This window comes from Amphiprion ocellaris, chromosome 15 (assembly GCF_022539595.1).
Source record: "Amphiprion ocellaris isolate individual 3 ecotype Okinawa chromosome 15, ASM2253959v1, whole genome shotgun sequence".
NCBI classification, from domain to species: domain Eukaryota; kingdom Metazoa; phylum Chordata; class Actinopteri; family Pomacentridae; genus Amphiprion; species Amphiprion ocellaris.
The window spans coordinates 9038432-9056357 of NC_072780.1; the positions used below are offsets into that span (position 1 = coordinate 9038432).

Below are 17926 nucleotides of genomic sequence, written 5' to 3' on the forward strand. Positions count from 1 at the left end.
TTTGCAAAAATATTTTTCCAAGTGCCCAGAAGTGTTACCAGTACTGTAAAAAAAAGTCTGTCTACATGCTACAGATATTTTACAAATTGCATTTTTAATTTGTTTTCATACTTGGCCTTTCTGCTGTGTCAGCACAGCTTGCAGTTAAGACCAATTAAGTCCAAAAGTCCCTGAATTTTTGTCATTAACCTGTTGTTTGCAGCCGAGTTACTAATGGCTTCGTGGTTGCACCAAGAAGTGCATAATTTTTTATTTTTAATAGAATATGATTATTGGAAATGGTTTATTTTTGACAAATGTTTAAAAATGTACAATATATCAGCTTAGATTTGTTATAGTTTTTCAATGGAACAGCACATATGGATAAGTAATTATAGGACCATCAGAATGTTGAAAATGATTCTTTCTGTTTTTACATTTTATAAATAGTGTAATTTTGGCATTTTTAATATACACTACCAGTCAAAAGTTTGGACACACCTTCTCATTCAATGTTTTTTATTTATTTGTATTATTTACTACATTGTAGATTAATACTGAAGACTAACACTTTTTTGTTTACAGCATAATTCTATATGTGTTCTTTTATAGTTTTGATGTCTTTAGTATTACTCTACAATGCACAAAATAATAATAAAAAAAAAAAAAAAACATTGAATGAGAAGGTGTGTCCAGTCTATTGACTGGTAGTGTAGACAACATGCATTTCAAACCTGCAGACAGGTTTTGATGAAGAATGTATGTTTTTGTTTTAAACCGTCTTAAATTTTACAGGAGTGGAATGCTATCAGTGCAGTCCTCCATTAAGTAGAGCATCTGTTCAATAATGTCTAACTTACCAGTTATTTTTTTTATCTTCTCCAGACCTGTGTGTTCCCAGTGTTCTAAAAAGGTAGGAGGCTGTGATTTCTATTTACCATGCTCATGTACACCTCTAAATGAACACCATTGAAGAACTCCATGAGCAGTTTTCATTATTTTTCTTCATCCTTTTACCTCAGATGCGGCTGCCATCTAAGCCCTATTCCACGTTGCCCATCTACTCTCTGGGCCACGGTGGCATGGCTAAAGAAGCGGGCGGCGCAGCTTCTGCCCCTGCCGAGCCAGAAAAGCAGCCGTTTGAGCCCATGCACAGCCGACACAGCCTACGCAGAAGTGTTTATAAGTACGTGAAAGCAGAATGAGCAGGTTTAGCGCCAGTGTCACGCTGTGTCAGGATGTCTATTCACCATTTCTTTGTTTTCAGGTTGTCCAAGCACAGCAGCGGTAGTAGCAGCAAAGATAAACAGTCACTGGATGAGCCGGAGCTACCCAAGGAGCTGACTGAGGACTGGGTGGCCATGGAGGTCTGTGTAGACTGCAAGAAGTTCATCACAGAGATCATCTCCTCCAGTAAACGCAGCCTGTGTGTGGCCACCAAGAGAGCACGTCTCAACCGCAAAACCCAATCGTTCTATATGTCATCGTCCAACTTGGTCAACTTCAGGCCCTCAGAGCGCACCATCAATGAGGTGTAGGACCATCCTGTGCGCTTTTGTGAACACCTCTACCCAGACCTTAGCCATTCAATAATAATTAAAAAAAAAAAAAAATCCCCCTGACGCAGACTGATGTACTGCATTGTGTATATGAATGGGGATTTAAAAGAAAGTAATCTGAAGCGACCTTGAAGCCAGTCCATCCCTCTAGTAAGCTAGTAAAGGTTCTTATACCTTATCCCCTCTCAGGAAAAGTTGCTATCGTTGGTCATAGCTGGTCAGGACTCTGTACCAGCTGCCAGATAACAAAGGACAGCCATGTTTCTGTAAGTGGCAGCGACAATTCAGGGCGTGTTTTGTAAAATGAGCTGCTGCTGATGACGCCATTATGAAGCAGGTAAGGGTGTAATGCTGCCATAAAAGTGGACTCGCATGATACAGGAAGCCAAGTGACAAAATGTAAATAGTTCCGAGGCCCAACCTTAATCTTAGCTATCCGTACGTTTTCTAGTTCCTGTTTACTTCTAGCACTCAGGAAGAACAACCGATTGTCTTTTGACAGAAATGCACTGTAGATCCTCGTGTCAGGTCTGCTGGGGTAGATCTCTGCTGGTCCCCTGCTCCTCTACTATTCTTCCAGCAACAATTATGCCAAATGTTACATCTTTCATTTTTATTTTAGCCACTTTAAATGCATATTTACTCTAATCTCATGTTGCTGCGATGAAATGTGGAGATGTGACAAAAGTCTGATTATTTTTCTGGGTCGATTTTAGTTTTTAGGATAAAAATGTAAATTCAATTCTGTGCCTGGTGCCAAAATGTAATTTTTTTCTGAATGCCTTTGTAGTCATGGACCTGCTGTACATATTTGTCATAAACTAAATGGGGGGCATTTTAGGTTAATTCAAGGTTTGGTCTCTTGCCCCTCCATTCTCCAAACAGGGCAATAGAAGCACAGACGTGGGGTTTTGAATGTGTACAGACTGTATATCATCACGGTTGCAAAATGAAAATTTAATATAAAATACTGAACTAAGTCAAAGTTTAATTTTACCATGTTTCAAGATTTCTTTATTTGAAAATGTTCATTTGTTATTAGTTACCGGTATATTTCTGTCATAAGATTTTATTTATGTTATATTTGTATAGTTTATAAACTTCTCAGTGTTAAGATTTTTAAAAAATTAATTAAAAATAGCACCTTTTATTTTAAAAATATATTGTTTATGTTGGCTTTTGTCTTAATAAGTATTAAAATGTTTATTTTTCAGTGCCATTTCCCAGGATTCCTCATGAATGAAAATGTGTGTGAGTGGTTGCTGGTTGTTTCCAAGAAATGAAGAATGATTAAAAACAAAGCACTCCAATGAGATGAATGTAGACATTTTAAGTGTAAAACTGTCATTGAATAGGCTTTATGAACATTTTATTCCTTTTAAAAAACTCTGTTATTCACAGTCACACGCAGACACACACGTGTTCACATAGTGTGTTTTGTGGCAGTTGTTACCAAATGAACACGAAGCCTAACCAGCCTGGTAAATACTGATGCCATGTTCCAAAAAATCCATCCAGCAAGTTTTATTTTAGACCTCTGTTAGGAATGTGTGCATGCTGTACTGTGATCTGTTTGTTTTTATGAAGGTAAATACAATAAAATCAACATGATTCTTACGTTTGCCACACTTTAACTGAATTTAGAGCTGTGTGTTAGATGTAGTTTGACAAATGTGCAAAGTGGTGTTAGACAGCAGAGGGCAACAGAGGCACAATAACAATGAAGCTTATCTGTTGGCTTCATATCAGCCTGAAGGCTTGGGGACATCAGGTGGCTGAAGATTTGTACTGCAGGCAGTTTGTAACACTCAGGATAGATGCATTTGGGTCAATATGTAACTGAGGCACTTTTGAAGTCCATGGGATATATCTTGCATACATTATTGTTACAAGTTAAAAAAAAAACTGTTTTTATGTTCATTATGGTCATGTCTTCACAAATTCCATGATTATTTATAAAGGAAACAATCAATAAAAAAATGACAGGATATCACTAAAATGTCAACTAAATAACCGTACGAATTTAATAATGACCACCTTCTAATTAGCTAAACAATAATGAGTTTATTCAAAAATTCTTTTGTATTCTTTTATTAAGTTGAGATAATCATGACAGATACTTTCTTTTTTGGCAATATAGCAAATTTTATATGGAAAATAACTAATTGTATCTGTGCCCGACAAAGTTACAAAAACATCTCTCAAGGAAGTGTGTTAATTCCAGATCACATGACCTGCTCCACATGATGTTATTTCCTCCTGAAGGACAGACTGGCCAGACTCCAAGGCTTTCTGAGTTATTTAATATAAAGTAGTCAACAGGTTTACTACAATATCTTTATAACCAACTTTCAATTTCAGTTTTGCTCAACTGTACATATAATATTTAGAAGAATCTTTCTGTAAAAATGCCATGTGGTGTTTGGTTCTAGGCGGCCATGTTGATTTTAGGCCTGAAAACAGCAAAAATGTCAACTGTGATACCTGTCAACTATGTTACAAAAAGTCCTGCAATTATATATTGACCCATTTAATTTTGCTGTCTGAGTAATGTAACTTGTTTGCACTACAAATGAGAAACAGTTAATGTGTGCTGAAATAAAGTTTACATGGGCATAGATATTTTATGCAATATCAACGTCATTCATTTGAAAATGTTTTTCTGTACTTCTGCAGGTTTCCTATTTTTTTCAGCATATTTAAGTAACTAATCATTGCTCTAATGTCAGTCTAAGCCATTATCTGCTGTTATGTCTTTGAGCTAGCTATTACTTGCGTAGAAAAACAAAAAACTAAACAGATGACAGGATCTCTTAGCGTTTGTGTTCCACCCATTGGTGTAAACCTTGATAATCCCCCTGTCCCTCACATTAACACAGGGGATAAAGTTGCAGAATGTCAAAAGTCCTTCTCAAATGACAGAGCAGGGAAACCCCTCAGTATTTAAAACTGCTTCAAACAGGTGCGCCTGCTCATCGCGGTGTTTCTTTCAAACCAGGAAATAAACTCTAATGTGTTTCTCTCTGCTGTTGTCATTACGGTCGTTAATCATGAACTACAGGGTGTGTAAAATTAGAATGAATGATTTTAGACACAGTTTCTATTACTCCTCTTCACCCTCAGGGTACAGGGAACTGGTCTTCCTGTGTTCAAATTTAATTTAACTTCTGGTGGCTTGTTAAAAAACATAATGTCTGTATGAGGTTTATATGGGTCGCAGCATGCATGCTACTCCTGCATGTTTATGTGGCTCTTCTAACCACAATCACTGTCTGTGTACACGCAAAATAGGCAATGAAATGCTATCCCTTGATGGGCTAGTAACAGACACTGAAAATAACCTGCCAGGCCACAGCCTCCCTGAAGGGTGACCCTCACACAAGGGTTTCTATGGAAAGGTAGCAAGCAAACACAGTCGGTAAACAATCTGAAGAGACGGTGTGTTTAGCAGCAGCTCAATAAAAAATAGAAATAAAAAAAGAGTCGAGAATCTGATGGCAAATTATTTAGAATGGTCTCTGCGTTCAGTTCAGACATTCTGCTGGTTGTTGTGCATCATTCTGCGCAGAACGTGTGTCTTCATAACATTTTGGTCGGGCATCAGTTTTTGAATGCGCTCACACATACGTAGACAGAGGGTTAGTGTGGAGCATTTGGCGCGAGCGGCTAACAAGGAGCCTTTTAGCCCAGTGACAGCCTGAGCTTGCTAATGTGCACTGTGATGAAATTCTCCCTTTTGGTTGCCGCTCCAGGACAACTTTTAGTGTTTCCACACTAATGGACAAAGGATTAAAGAGTGCAATCTGATCCCAGATGTCGTCAGCTTCACCGGGGGCCTCCTTACAAGTAGGCTGCATAAAGAGTGAGCCTCTCAATGGGGGCCGCTGGTAACTGGATATTAGGCCTACATGTGGAGCTACTTAATGCCAGACACTCTGTATGAAGAGAATGTGACCTGAAGGGTCAAGAGGCTGGCACATGTCAGTCACATTCCAACATACAGCAATTTATTCATTAAATCCCCATAAAAATTACATTAAAGTTAAATATAATGCAGGACTTCAGTTAATGTTCCTCTGGTATTTAATGATGTATGGAGCGTGAATGTGTCATCTGATAGCCAGAGCATGTGGACTTGTCCGTAATGACAATGTTTCCTTGCTATGAAAGGAATATGACTCAGCTATTTGGCAGACAAATAGAGAACCTGATGAATCTGCACCAAGGTCAACTAAAGACGAGCAAACAGAGCAAAAACTAAATTTCTAACATTCTCTTGCACATATTTATCTCTAGTATTCATGTGTCAAGAGATTCAAAGTAACAAAATAGGAATTTTCTTTGTTGTACTGTACATATACATAATTAGCAATGTTCCTTTAAGTCCCACAGAGAAATCAGTCTCCAAAATATAAACACGCTGTACAAGAAATGATGCATTTTAATGAAAAACAAAGCATCTGAAATGTGCAAGCAGCAGCACCAGATCATGCAGTCGATCAGTGATGCTGTCTTGAATAGATAGGGCTATAACAGGGTTGCCATGGCAGTCGTTACCAGGGCCAGGGACTGGAGCATCAATGCACGCTCTGCGAGCAATGAGAGGGTTGAAGGACAAAGATGGATGTAACACCAGTAGAAGCCTCCACATTTGTAGTGGTGACTGCTTTAAAGCTTTTTTGCAATACTCCTCCTTTTCTGCCTCTGATCATTTTCTCAGATGAATGAAAGATTGATGTCAGATAATGGTTTGTGACTAACCAACTGCAGGTTACATCTTTAGCCTGTTGTAAGGCTGCACAAACCCTCCACTACATCCCCTCGTGCTTGCACTTAGTCGGTCACTGCGTCACCTCGAGGCGCTTGTGTTCAAAGGCAGCATTGTCACACGTCCTCGCATAAACATACGGCTGCTGGCTGTGAAGATATTTTCTTTACCGAGCAATAGTTGCACGCATGATGAAACTGAACTGCCTTTGAACCTCTCACATTTTCGTTTTTTCGGAGCTTTGACTGATCTAGAACATCTTTTTATTCTACTGCCAGCGTGTTGCAAGTGAAACATCCATAAAATGACACGCAGAACATGCTTTGTTGGGTTTTGCAGGAATAATTCACAGTCAAGAATTGAGCCCCCAAACTGGAATAATGTTGGCCCAGATAATTTCATTTCAGTTCTTCTTTGCAAGATTTCATCGAACATGACAGAAGCTACAGCTACTTTAACTTTGCCGTAGGAGCTTGTTCATGTCACAATTGTTCACAGGAGGAATGTATTATTTATTATCTATAAAGTGCAAATTGCTAGCTATGTCATTTTCAGTTTTACAAGAGATCATAGGATTGTTACAGAAAAGTTTGCTGCAGCTGCCACTCAGAGTGATGATGCTGTGTGTAAATCAAAGCATTAACACTTTTAGTTAGCCTCCAGCGAGTGCAGCCATTTGCGGAAACAGCTTTTTGGATTACGAATGTGTGAGCAGCTGCTTGTTGTGTCAGTATGACTGCCTCTCGTCATCTCTGAGGTTCTCAGTTCAGTTCCACTCCAGGTGCCTCAGAAATGACACCTCTGCACGTCGGTTCAGCTCTTCTGTCATTCAGATGAAAGTCAGCCTGGCCTAACATGCCACTAAGTGGTGGCAGAGGCTGAGCTGCGTGAAGGAATGTAGCTAGTGTGAAATGGTTTCCCACTGGTGTAGTTAGAGGCCAATAAATCACGGCAAAGGGGAGGAGAAGAACCCGCAGTGACTGGATGGTCGGTCATGGTGGGTTGGGCCTGTTAGTGACACAGACCAGCGGCAGAGAGCCGTGGTCAAACAGCTTGTATGGGAGAGAACCTTTAGACGTCCAAACATCTGTTTTCGGGTCGTAACACTCAAAGCAGTCCGAGTCCTCGATGACATCGTGGCCATTGAGGATGCGTCCACCAGTAACATAGAGCTTGTTGTTGATCACTGTAGCGCTGTGATGCATTCTCCGCTCCTTCAGATTCTCGCACTTTACGAACTTGTTGGCTTTGGTGTCGTAGGCAATCATTCGTCTGGTGTATCCTGGAAATAAGATTTACATTAAGCCAACTTTGAAAGACAAATCATGTGACATATACCTATATTTTCTTACTAGAAAAACCAAAACCAGCCAACCAGCCAAGAACTGTTTATCCTTCTAAATGTAACTTATCAGTAGACTGTATATAAAGGATGGACGTCGCCCCTGGTTCTGAAACATGAAGCCAACTTGAAATCACCTTAAATTTGAACTCTTTCTATCAGCCAGCAGGGGGCGACTCCTCTGGTTGCAAAAATAAGTCTAATTGCTTTGAAGTCTATGAGTAACCAACACAACTTCTCACTTGATCTAATGCTTTCATTGCAAGTTTCAAGTCTGTTTAATTACAGTACAGTATTCACTGAGTGATTTATGGTCACATTTGGAGTAAAATAGACAATCAAGTAGGCTACACTTTAGGGCGGGGCTACTTTGTGAATGACAGTTTGCTACCATATTAGCATGCACAGTGTTCTTCAGTTCTCAAACAGATGTACCTCTTGCTTGGTGCATCCGTTACAAGAAACCAAGATGGCAACAGCTAAATACTAAACTAAAGTCAAGGCTTCAAAACAGTAGTCCACAAACCAATGGATGACATCTTTTATATACAATGTATTAGATTCTGTTGCTGGAAATAACCACTTGAACACCAACTGTGTATTAATCTGCAGCTAAAAATAGTTCAAGCAAACAAAAACAATTATTTTGTTTTAATTTGGTGTCCTCTGCCTTTGCCCTAAGTCAGCTGGGACAGTCTCCAGCACCCCACGACCCTAATGAGGATTAAGCGAAAGATTTCCAGATAACAATTTTTGCTAACCTCCTATGATGTAGATCTTGTCTTCTATGACAGCAGCAGGAGCGCAAACATTCTTCACCGTCCTTGTTTCTAGCCTGGACCACAAGTTTCGAGAGATGTGATACACCTATTTCCCAACACAAACATTAAGAGTCAGTCTGTTTAATGAAGCTTCAGCAATTATAATTCACCAAACGCCTGTATAACTTCTGATTTTCAACTTTTTATCTACACATACTGACATTCTTTTCAAGACGGCATGTAAATAATAAGTGAGTGTTGATCCAGTGATGCTAATATGAGACGCCTTCTCTACCTGAATCAGCCTGACTGGGTTCTGCATGGCGTCCTCCCCTCCGAAAACATAGATCCTCTGATCACTGGCTGCAACAGCTGGATGAAGTGTTGCTGTGGGCATTGGTGCCATGGTTTCCCACTGATTAAACATGCTGTTATACCTCTCGACTGACTGAGAGATTCTCTTGTCTACCCCAATGCCTCCTAACACAAAAATAAAGTGCAGGTAGGAGACGCTTTGATGGGCGTATCGTGGCTCCAACATGGGCTCAGCAGTCCTCCACTGGTTCGTTTTAAGGGAAAGCGTGTAAACTGTGGCGCTGACCGAGCTGTCGCCTGACGTCATGCAGAGGCTGAGCCCGCCAAGCACATAGAGGATACTGTGAATGCAAACATATGCAGCTTTGTAGAGGCGAAGAGGGAGCTTGGCCAACCACTGCCAGCGATGAGTCCTCTCGTCATATAGTAACGCCTCTCGTGAAGTCTGTTCATTATTTTTACGCCCACCAACTACCACCAGCGTCTCTCTGCAGGTGTAACGCCTGGGTGTGGTCCAAAGTGGCTTCAGTTCACGACTACACTTGGTGCTGACTGTGAGCATGAGGCGACGAACTGACTCGATTATCTCAGTGCAGAGGGTGGAAGACTGCACCAGCGGGTCATTGGCAATAAACTGGAAGAGGTAAGTTGGATGGATGTAGCGGAGACGGACTTTCTTGAAGAGATCGTGGATGGCGCCGCGTCGTGAGAACGGGTCATGGTGGATCCACGCCAGGAGGGTCTCAAACACCTGCTCCTCCTCTGCACAGAGTCGGTCGTCTTCCAGGTAACACATGAGCTCAGGAAGAGACAACTCACAGAAATCCTCTGTGGCGGCGACATCAGAGAAACACCTCACAGCCATCTCCTTCGCCCTCTCCCTCAAGCTCTCACAGTGAAGGATCTCAGAGAGGCGGATCATGCTCAGACAGTTCTCTGGACTCAGCTGGTCCTGGAGGAACATGGAGCAGGCTTCAAACAGACCTACATAGTGAAGCATGGATGCTGCCTGCATGAGCGGCAGCACATTCTCCATGGTGATAGTGACGCAGCCCGTGTACACGTAGTCCACGATGCCGATGAGGACATTTGAAGAGATTCCTCTCAGGTTGACGCGGGCCTGGCTGCTCTCCAGGAAGTTGCTGCAGAACATGGCGCGGAAGTATGGGCTGCTGGACACCAGGACGCTCCTGTGGCAGGGGATCTCCTGGTGCTCGGTGCAGAGCAGGACGTCTGTCAGGATGCGCTCCTGCCGGAGGGTGTTGAGCTGAGCAAGAAGGTGGGAGGGAAGTTCTGAATCTTTGAAATAGAAAACCTCGCGTGGTCTTACAGCCATTCTGGAGAAAGGAAGGGGAAAGGAGGAATCGTTTAATGATTGTTGTTTTTCAACGTCTGTGTAGATTCTCAGTCATGGACTTCTCCTTTTGGTTCTTGAAGATGTTTCACCTCTCAGTCAAGAGAGAGTTAAATGTCTGACCTGAACTGAACTGAAGAAGGTGAAACGTCCTCAAAAACCAAAATAAGAAGGCCAGTTTTCTTCTACTGAAGCTCCTAGGAATAGTTCTATTTTGCAACAGGAAGAAATGGATGACTAAACCAAGGATACTGATGACATCATTATGCTTCAAAACATACACAGATACACTACTTTGAATAAAATGTGTCTGGGAAAATATTTCCATAAAAAAGTTTCATTCCTTGGTTAGAAATTGTTATAAAAACACATTTGCTTCCTCTCTGTCAATCTCTTTAAACTCCTGCAGTGCAGCTGTCCTTAATGTGAATTACTGACTCACAGATTTCTATTTTAAACCCCTTCTAAATTATCTTGATGCGTCCATGTACCATTAGGCCTCATCTCTGTTATCAAGCTGCCCATCGCAGCTAACATTTACAGAGCTGTGGCAACAGACCATCTGTGTTTGTCTCTCCACTGCTGCAGAATCCTCTCTTTGGACCCTACTTTCCTTCATGATCTCTGCTGCATTTTCCTATTTGTGCTGTTTTTCTTCTGTTGTACTCCTTGCTTTATATGGCCTCAGTTTGTATTTCCCTAGTTGAAGTGTTTCTGATGATGCTGCTGTCTACAGAGAACGAATTTCACTGGGCCATTAGCAACATTAAGTCTTCTAATCATCCCCGTGTCAGCTACTGATTTACTCCCACTTACGGGGCCCAGCCTGCCTGATATATTTAGACGGCTAATCGTTATTGTATATTATTAAACGCCAATGGCTGTGAGTGACATTTCACAACTGGTAGTTTTACCTCACACCTTAAATAAGAACTGCTGGTGGAGAGTTGTCACTCAAAATTGTGTCAGAATTTGAAAGAGTCTAACTACTTTCTACTGATGTGTCTGTACATTCATTATGTAGGAAAATTCAAGTTTATAAATGTTTTAGTGTCAGATTATTTCTTTCATTTTTCACAATTTGTGTCCAACTCAAACTCAAACAAGCATTTCTGATGATAGAACAATGATGTGGTAGAAAACTCACTACCATCATTAGCGTCCGACTCCTTAAACCTAAAAAAGAGCACTGATAACCAGTAATAAACCAACACTAGGCTCCCTCTGACCAAATCAAATCAAAGAATAGTGCTGCTACACAACAGAAACCTTACATTAAAAGTTAAATCATAAGATTGGAGTCAAACTGAGGAGCTTGAGACAAACCTGCTGTCAGCAACTTCTGTGATAAGGTGAATCCTTACCTCATGCCCTCAGAGGATCAATAATATCCAAAGTATGTTGTCAGTCTGATCAGAAGGAAATGCTCAGTTGCAAATGAAAGAGAGTTAAAACATTATCCAGACAGAAAGTGGGTAGCGTAGTCAGGGAAGGAGCATGACACAGAGAAACGACAAGGCTTTCCAGTTAGGCGCTGTGGAGATTGCCATGAGGCCACTGTGTACATTCCTGCATCTAAGAATAGTATCCTGGGCCACTGTGACTCCAGCCAGGCCTCTCATGTGACACAGAGCTGTTTGGTACCCAGTTGCCGGCTTAACAGCTTTGCCAGGGTCCAGTTGAGGGAGTGTTTATGATGGCTTCGGGAGGGAGAATCATCACAGGGTCCTGACTCAGCCATCGCGCCCACCCAGGCTGGTGTTGAATCAAAGTGTCCCTGAGCTGCTAACCCTTGTCCATCTTCCTGTGCGGCTAAAGTCCTCCCCCTCCTCCATGTCCACCTCCTCCCTCGTGTGTGTAACCCAGGATGTAGGTAAATATAGAACAGTGCTGATGGGCCCTTTTGATCAGGGGAAACAGCTGTAAGAACCGGGCTCAGTTTTCTCCAAGGGGTTGTGCTTTGTTTTTACATGCCGGTCCATGAATGTGCACAACTGGAGATGACTGCTTTTACTACTGCTCACCTGTGGGACACTAAACTTGTGTATCAAATAGACAAGCAGCATCCAGTGTGCTAAGTCCTGCATATCTTGTGCATAGACTGTGGGCTCTACAGTGGCGTCAATCAATCAAGTGCCATGCCATTCAGCATAGGCGATCATTTCTCTCCATCTAATCTGATCTTTTGCTTTCTGAATTGTGACCGTTGTCCTTTCCATGTGTAGCATTTTCATTCTCTATCTGTCTTGTCCTCTCTTCCCATTAATTGTTCCAGTTATGATGATATATTCCAGGGTCTCCGTCCTTATTATGTGTCCAAAAAATTTTGCTTGCCATCTCCTAATTTTGTTCAGTAGCATATAATTTGTGTTTAATCTTTTTAAAACATCTTCATGGGTTATCCTGGCTGTATAAGACATACATAGCATGTGTCTGTAAAACCACATCTGTGCTGCAGTGATTTTGTTTGACATTTTATTATTTATGTTCCAAGATTCACGTCCGTACATCAGAACTGGTAGGATGTAAGAGCTGAGAGCCCTCATGCGGATGCTAATTGCTATTTTCATATTTGCCAGTATATTTTTCATTTTCGTAAATGCTGTTCTTGCCATTGCTGTGCTACATCTGAGGTCTGTTTCACACCTCCCATCTAATGTCATCCATGAACCAAGATATTTGAAATGATGAACCTGCTTCAGTATTTGTTGGTCTAATTCTATGTTACAGGTTGGAATGACAGTTTTCTTTGAAATTACCATTACTTTGGTTTTCTTTTTGTTTAGAGACAGACCAAGTTTTTGGCTCTCTGTATTAATTATGGATACTATAATTTGCAATTTTTCTTCACTGTTAGCTATCAGCACTATGTCATCTGCATAATCTATGTTATTTATACATATGTGGACTTTTGTGGTGTATTGGTCCCAAAAAAATCTGAAGGCTAATAATCCAGGCATTTTAATCGCATTTCCTTTTACTATAATGTCCAATGTTAAAATCAATAATACATAGTTCCAAACCTGGAGGTGTGGACCTCATAAAGTACTCCAAGGATAAATCAGGAGCCATGACATCACTGCAAAAATCTCCTTCTCACCTGGTTGATTCAGCTGCACATAGTTTCTGGTGGTAACCCCACATTTTACAAGTTGCTTTTACTGGCAGCTGCAGGAAAAAGTTGAATCAAACACATAAATGCCTTAAGACTAAAGTGATGTTCTCAAAAATCCTTCAAATGAAATAGTTTGAGGGATATCTGTGCACAGCTTTTGCTATGGTAAAGCCCGAATCTTTGAGGAATTGCAAACAGACATCACTTCATTTTAAAAGATCACATGCAAAAGTGGTTGGAAAACACTGATGCAAATAAATGAGAATGAGATATATGCTTTCGTACGTAGATGAGAGGTAACAATTACTCTGGACATGACTATTTGTGCATTTTTTGAAGTCACCAGGCAAATTATGTATATTTTTCTTTGTCCACAGACCTTTAATCCTCCTTGTTACTGACAGTGATCATCCAGTTGTCATTTTTTAATCTCACAGGGGATCATCTGCTGCCGCTCCCTGCAGCTCGAGGGGCACCGAGATGAATTATTGTCGTGTTTGTTTAGCGGCATATGACAAGGAACTGCAGTCACATGTGGGCAGATTGAATGACATAGCTGCAAGAAAGTGAGCTGTCAGCAAGTGAGATATGGTGACATAGGAGCACATGCAGCTTTGGTGGACTTTGTCACACAGTGAAATCCTATACACGACTACCAGTTACTAAGTGACAGCTTCATGCTTATAGGTCATTACTCAAGACTCCCATAAGGGTGAAGCTCAAGATCTGACAAGAAACACTTCTTAAAAGCTGCAGGTTGAGGTTCAGGGAAAAGATGGTGATTTTCCACTTTTACTTCTTCTTGCTGACTTAAAATCTCGCTTTATTGATTATTGTGTTTGTGCTGCTGAATAAAGATGTCTCTTACTTGAATGCACTCACATCATTCAGAGGCAAACGTGTGCAGTTGTTAATCTTGACTTTGCACTGTTCCAAAAACTGATTTTCAAGGCAATTATTTTTGCTTCTGCTATTTTATATTTTGTTTGCTTAAACAATAATCACTCTAATACAGAAAAAAAATCAATGTGGGTTGTTTAAAGGCACATTTAGGTTTTTTTTTTCTCCACAATATTTTTATTTTGTTTTTCACAGCAATGGAAACATCTTTACATTGTGTAGAAACTTGAATACAAACTGTTTTGCTAAAGGTACATTTTGACTTTAAACCAATACATATTTTATCAACCACAGCATGCTGACACCGTTATGTGGTTCTAAGAATGATCTCAGGATATATATAAGTAACACTATAAATTGTTTTTTTCTTCACATTTTAATGTTTTGTCTGGCATTTTCTAAGTTTTATATTGTGGTTCAGAATAAACATTTATTTAAATTGTGCATGTTTAATGACAGTTAAAATGAGAATTTTTTTTTTTTTACACTAACTGGTAAAACAAAATACCAGAAGTAATCTTGCACACTTTAGATATAAAATGGTTTGAGAAACCCAAATAAACAGAACAAGACAGACGTGAGTACACTCAAATGATTCAAAATAATGTCACCTTTCAGCAACTGCATTATTTCTCAGATGACAAGTGGAGTATTTCCTCCTATCGGCAATTAAAAATAATACTTGAGAAAGACTATGTTGAAAATTCAGGCCCCAAAGTAGATGCAACAAAATGAAAGCACATGTGATTACTGACACACAAATTGGAAAATATGTGATCACTGAAACCAAATTGCAATTTCCAATTAGCCTAACTGCATGAACATAGTTGTTAAATAACCAGTGAGCATCCGGCCACTGTTCCCTCTAAGCTGCGCGCGTGCGCAATTGCGCACTGCTGACACGGTCTCCGCGCACAGAAAATCTGCGTTGCGCGCGCGCGCGCGCGCGCACACACACACACACACACACACACACACACACACACACACACACACACACACACACACACACACACACAAAATCCAACCTAAACTGTAAATAAAATAAACACGTAACAATTCATTCTGTGCTATTTTTCAATGTGAGTCAGTGAGTGACCGGTGACTGGCTGCTGCAGCCAATGATGCGATTCACATACGTATTTACCATAGACTGTATATAATGGTATTTACGCAGCTAACCAACGTCAGGCGTCCTTATGTGCAGCTACTGTTGTTGTCATAGATATGAATGAGTAGGTAGGACACGCCCCTTTGAGTTGCGGCTACAGCGAGGCTAAGCTAGTGGGAGCAAAGTTTCAGTGCATTCCGTAGATGTAAACGGCGTGAAAACGGAAACAAGTATGCCGTCTCACTGTGCTGCATACAGTTACACACTACGTCGTACGATTGAGACAAGGAAACTTGGAATGACTTTTCATAGGTAAGAATAGTTTTTGGCTCTTTTTTCATTATTAAATCTTGTTGAGAGCTTCCAGTCTATGAGAGCTAACTAGTTAGCCACTAGCAAAACGCTAAGGCGAGCTAGCAGCTTGACAAGCAAATACCAGACGATTAATAGTAGCTGTAGTATAGTTGTACAAACAGTAGTAGTATAAGATAGCTGTTAGAGTCATAGAAGTAGTATCAGCATTTGTAATAATATTACAATTTGTAGTAGCAGTGCCAGTATCAGCAGCAGTAGTGAGTGTACTACTAGTAGTAGTCACAATGCTATTACTACCACCAATACTACCAATAGTAGTTATTAAGCCTAACTGATATATATCCAGATTAGCATCTATGTTCTTCCTCCAAACCCATTTTATGATTGGGATTACAGGCAGTTCTTTAGGACTGCTCTCAAATAATTGAAATGTTACTAAACAAGGTTATACTTATCAAATTAAATAGCTCTGGTCTCCAGTATATTGGCGAATTCGGTTATTTGTACTTAATTTATTAGCATGATTTCTTTTTTAATATGTTGTGTACAGACTTAATTACTTCTCTGTCTACTTTTCTTACTCCATGTAGGTTTCCCAGAGACTATGGGTTGAGGAGGAAGTGGAAGTTTGTCGGCTTAGACCTGGTGTCATTCCATCAGCGTTTAACTTCCCGGCTCATCTTGGAAGAGTACGTGCCAGAAAGACCACGACCAAACAGCCTTGAGATCTTAGACAGCGTCTCCCTCAGGTGGGTGTCAACGGTGTTCACGGTCAGGTCTGTGGTAATCCCGTCAATAAATAAATCAACATGTAACTAAAGCACTCTGTGTATAACGCCATAGTATAGGATGTAGTTCAGAAAATGTCAAAGTATAGTATACTTTACTCAAGAATAACATAGTATGGCCTGTAGTTCATAGTACAGCATGTTGGCAAGAAAAAAAACAAAACATAGATTGATATGTGGTTCAAAAAATGTCATAGTGCAGTATATTGTCAAAATTGTATGTTATTCAAGAAAACATCAGAGAATATGTCATCTAAAAAATACCATAGAATAATATTTCATTGCACAAGTAAAAGTATAGTAAGTTTTAAAACTGTTCAAATTCTTAGAATATGTTGCTAAAAAAAACAACAAAAAAACCTAAAACAAAAAACAGGTCAGTAATATGTCAATTAAAAAAGCCTATAGTATAGTGTGTCGCCCAACAAACATCACAGTATAGCATGTCGCTCTAAAAACGTCACAGTATAGCCTTTAGTCCACAGCTGTCAGTAGGTGAGGAGCAACACAAAAACAGTCCAAACGCTGGTTTCCAGAGGGTTATACGAGTATTTATTTGAAAGAGTAAGTTTACAACAACACAACATGTGAGGGGGTTAAAAGCAAATGGGTGTTAGTAAAATAAAAATAAATCAACAGAACTAAAAGTGAACTTCATGTTGACATTGATGGGCATTCCAACCAGGAACAAAGTAAAAGATAATCAATACGAAAAAAAAACTCTTCCTGTTCACCTCTTTAAGCCCAAAAACACACCGCAGTAGCACCCTAAACTAAAACTACCAATGGGTTCCCTGTTTTCCTTTGTGAACAATTCAAAGGTCTCTCTCTATCTCCCCACACATCCACCAACCACTGGAACACATCTCCAAAGTTCTGCCGGGCCAGCTCAGCTTCCCCTCAGAAGAAGTGCCGCCACCTGCCAGATGAAGGAGCCTTTTGAGAGGCAGCTGGCATCGTGATTGGACTGTACTTTGGTCTGTTCCAATCCAGCTTCAGCTCCAGAGACGGCAGGCGGGACGAGTCAACGGAGGCCGGGTGGACGAAGGCATGAAGCTGAGTACAATCCAGAAAACAACAGAGGAGGAGTGCAGGACCAGAACAAACAGAGTAGCACATTATGTCTCTTAGACAACATCATAGTATAGCCTTTGGGATGAAAAAACGCCATCATATACATTGTATATTGTACAAATAACAAGTCAAAGGAAAGAGACATACATTGTAGAATTGTAGTAATTGTGGGCTGACTGATTTACTGATTATCAGTATTTTATTTTTTACTGATTTAAGGTAATAAATACATTTAAAAATGGTGCTACTTTGGCTCTGAACCTTTATCTACCTGTGGTCGCTCTGTCTACTGGAGTGATTTGATTGGTTATACATCACGAATAAAACTCCTTTAACTTCACATCTGTAAACAAAACAAAAACGTATCAACAACGTTTCCTGTTAGAGTTTGTGTTCTTGTAAGTTTAACTCCAAGATTTTAAATACTTTCATTTACTGCAAATGAATATCTACTCCAAATGTCTCATTAATAATCATTATCAGCCTTAAAAACCTACAAAACACCCCTCTATACTCAACCAAACTTAGTACAGTCTGGTTCCCCC

General features: G+C 40.2%; 2 protein-coding genes across 6 annotated transcripts in view; one reads left to right on the forward strand and one right to left on the reverse strand.

Moving 5' to 3' along the window:
- spire1a (spire-type actin nucleation factor 1a) overlaps window positions 1-3155 on the forward strand; it is a 34354-nt gene extending 31199 nt beyond the window's left edge. For all 5 annotated transcript variants that reach the window (XM_035944825.2, XM_035944826.2, XM_035944828.2 and 2 more), the window contains 3 exons: window positions 865-892; window positions 1002-1165; window positions 1247-3155. In XM_035944825.2, the coding sequence (XP_035800718.2) occupies window positions 865-892; window positions 1002-1165; window positions 1247-1517 (463 nt within the window). In that variant the 3' untranslated portion in view covers window positions 1518-3155. The remainder of the gene's footprint in view (window positions 1-864; window positions 893-1001; window positions 1166-1246) is intronic.
- A 458-nt stretch (window positions 3156-3613) lies between these two features.
- Window positions 3614-11914, reverse strand: klhl38a (kelch-like family member 38a). Its single transcript, XM_023263014.3, has 4 exons — window positions 11443-11914; window positions 8705-10061; window positions 8410-8515; window positions 3614-7588 (listed from the first exon to the last, which is right to left on the reverse strand). The coding sequence occupies exons 1-4, from the start codon at window positions 11445-11447 to the stop codon at window positions 7299-7301; spliced, it is 1758 nt and encodes a 585-aa protein (XP_023118782.1). The 5' UTR covers window positions 11448-11914; the 3' UTR covers window positions 3614-7298.
- Window positions 11915-17926: the final 6012 nt, after the last annotated feature.

Bases quoted from the DNA above. Each gene is read 5' to 3' on its own strand.
- klhl38a (XM_023263014.3), bottom strand. The intron at 8,516-8,704 runs GTAGAGAAGGCG...GTTGGGAAATAG, and splicing joins ACCCAGTCAGGCTGATTCAG to GTGTATCACATCTCTCGAAA. The intron at 7,589-8,409 runs GTTAGCAAAAAT...TCTTATTTCCAG, and splicing joins CAAGATCTACATCATAGGAG to GATACACCAGACGAATGATT.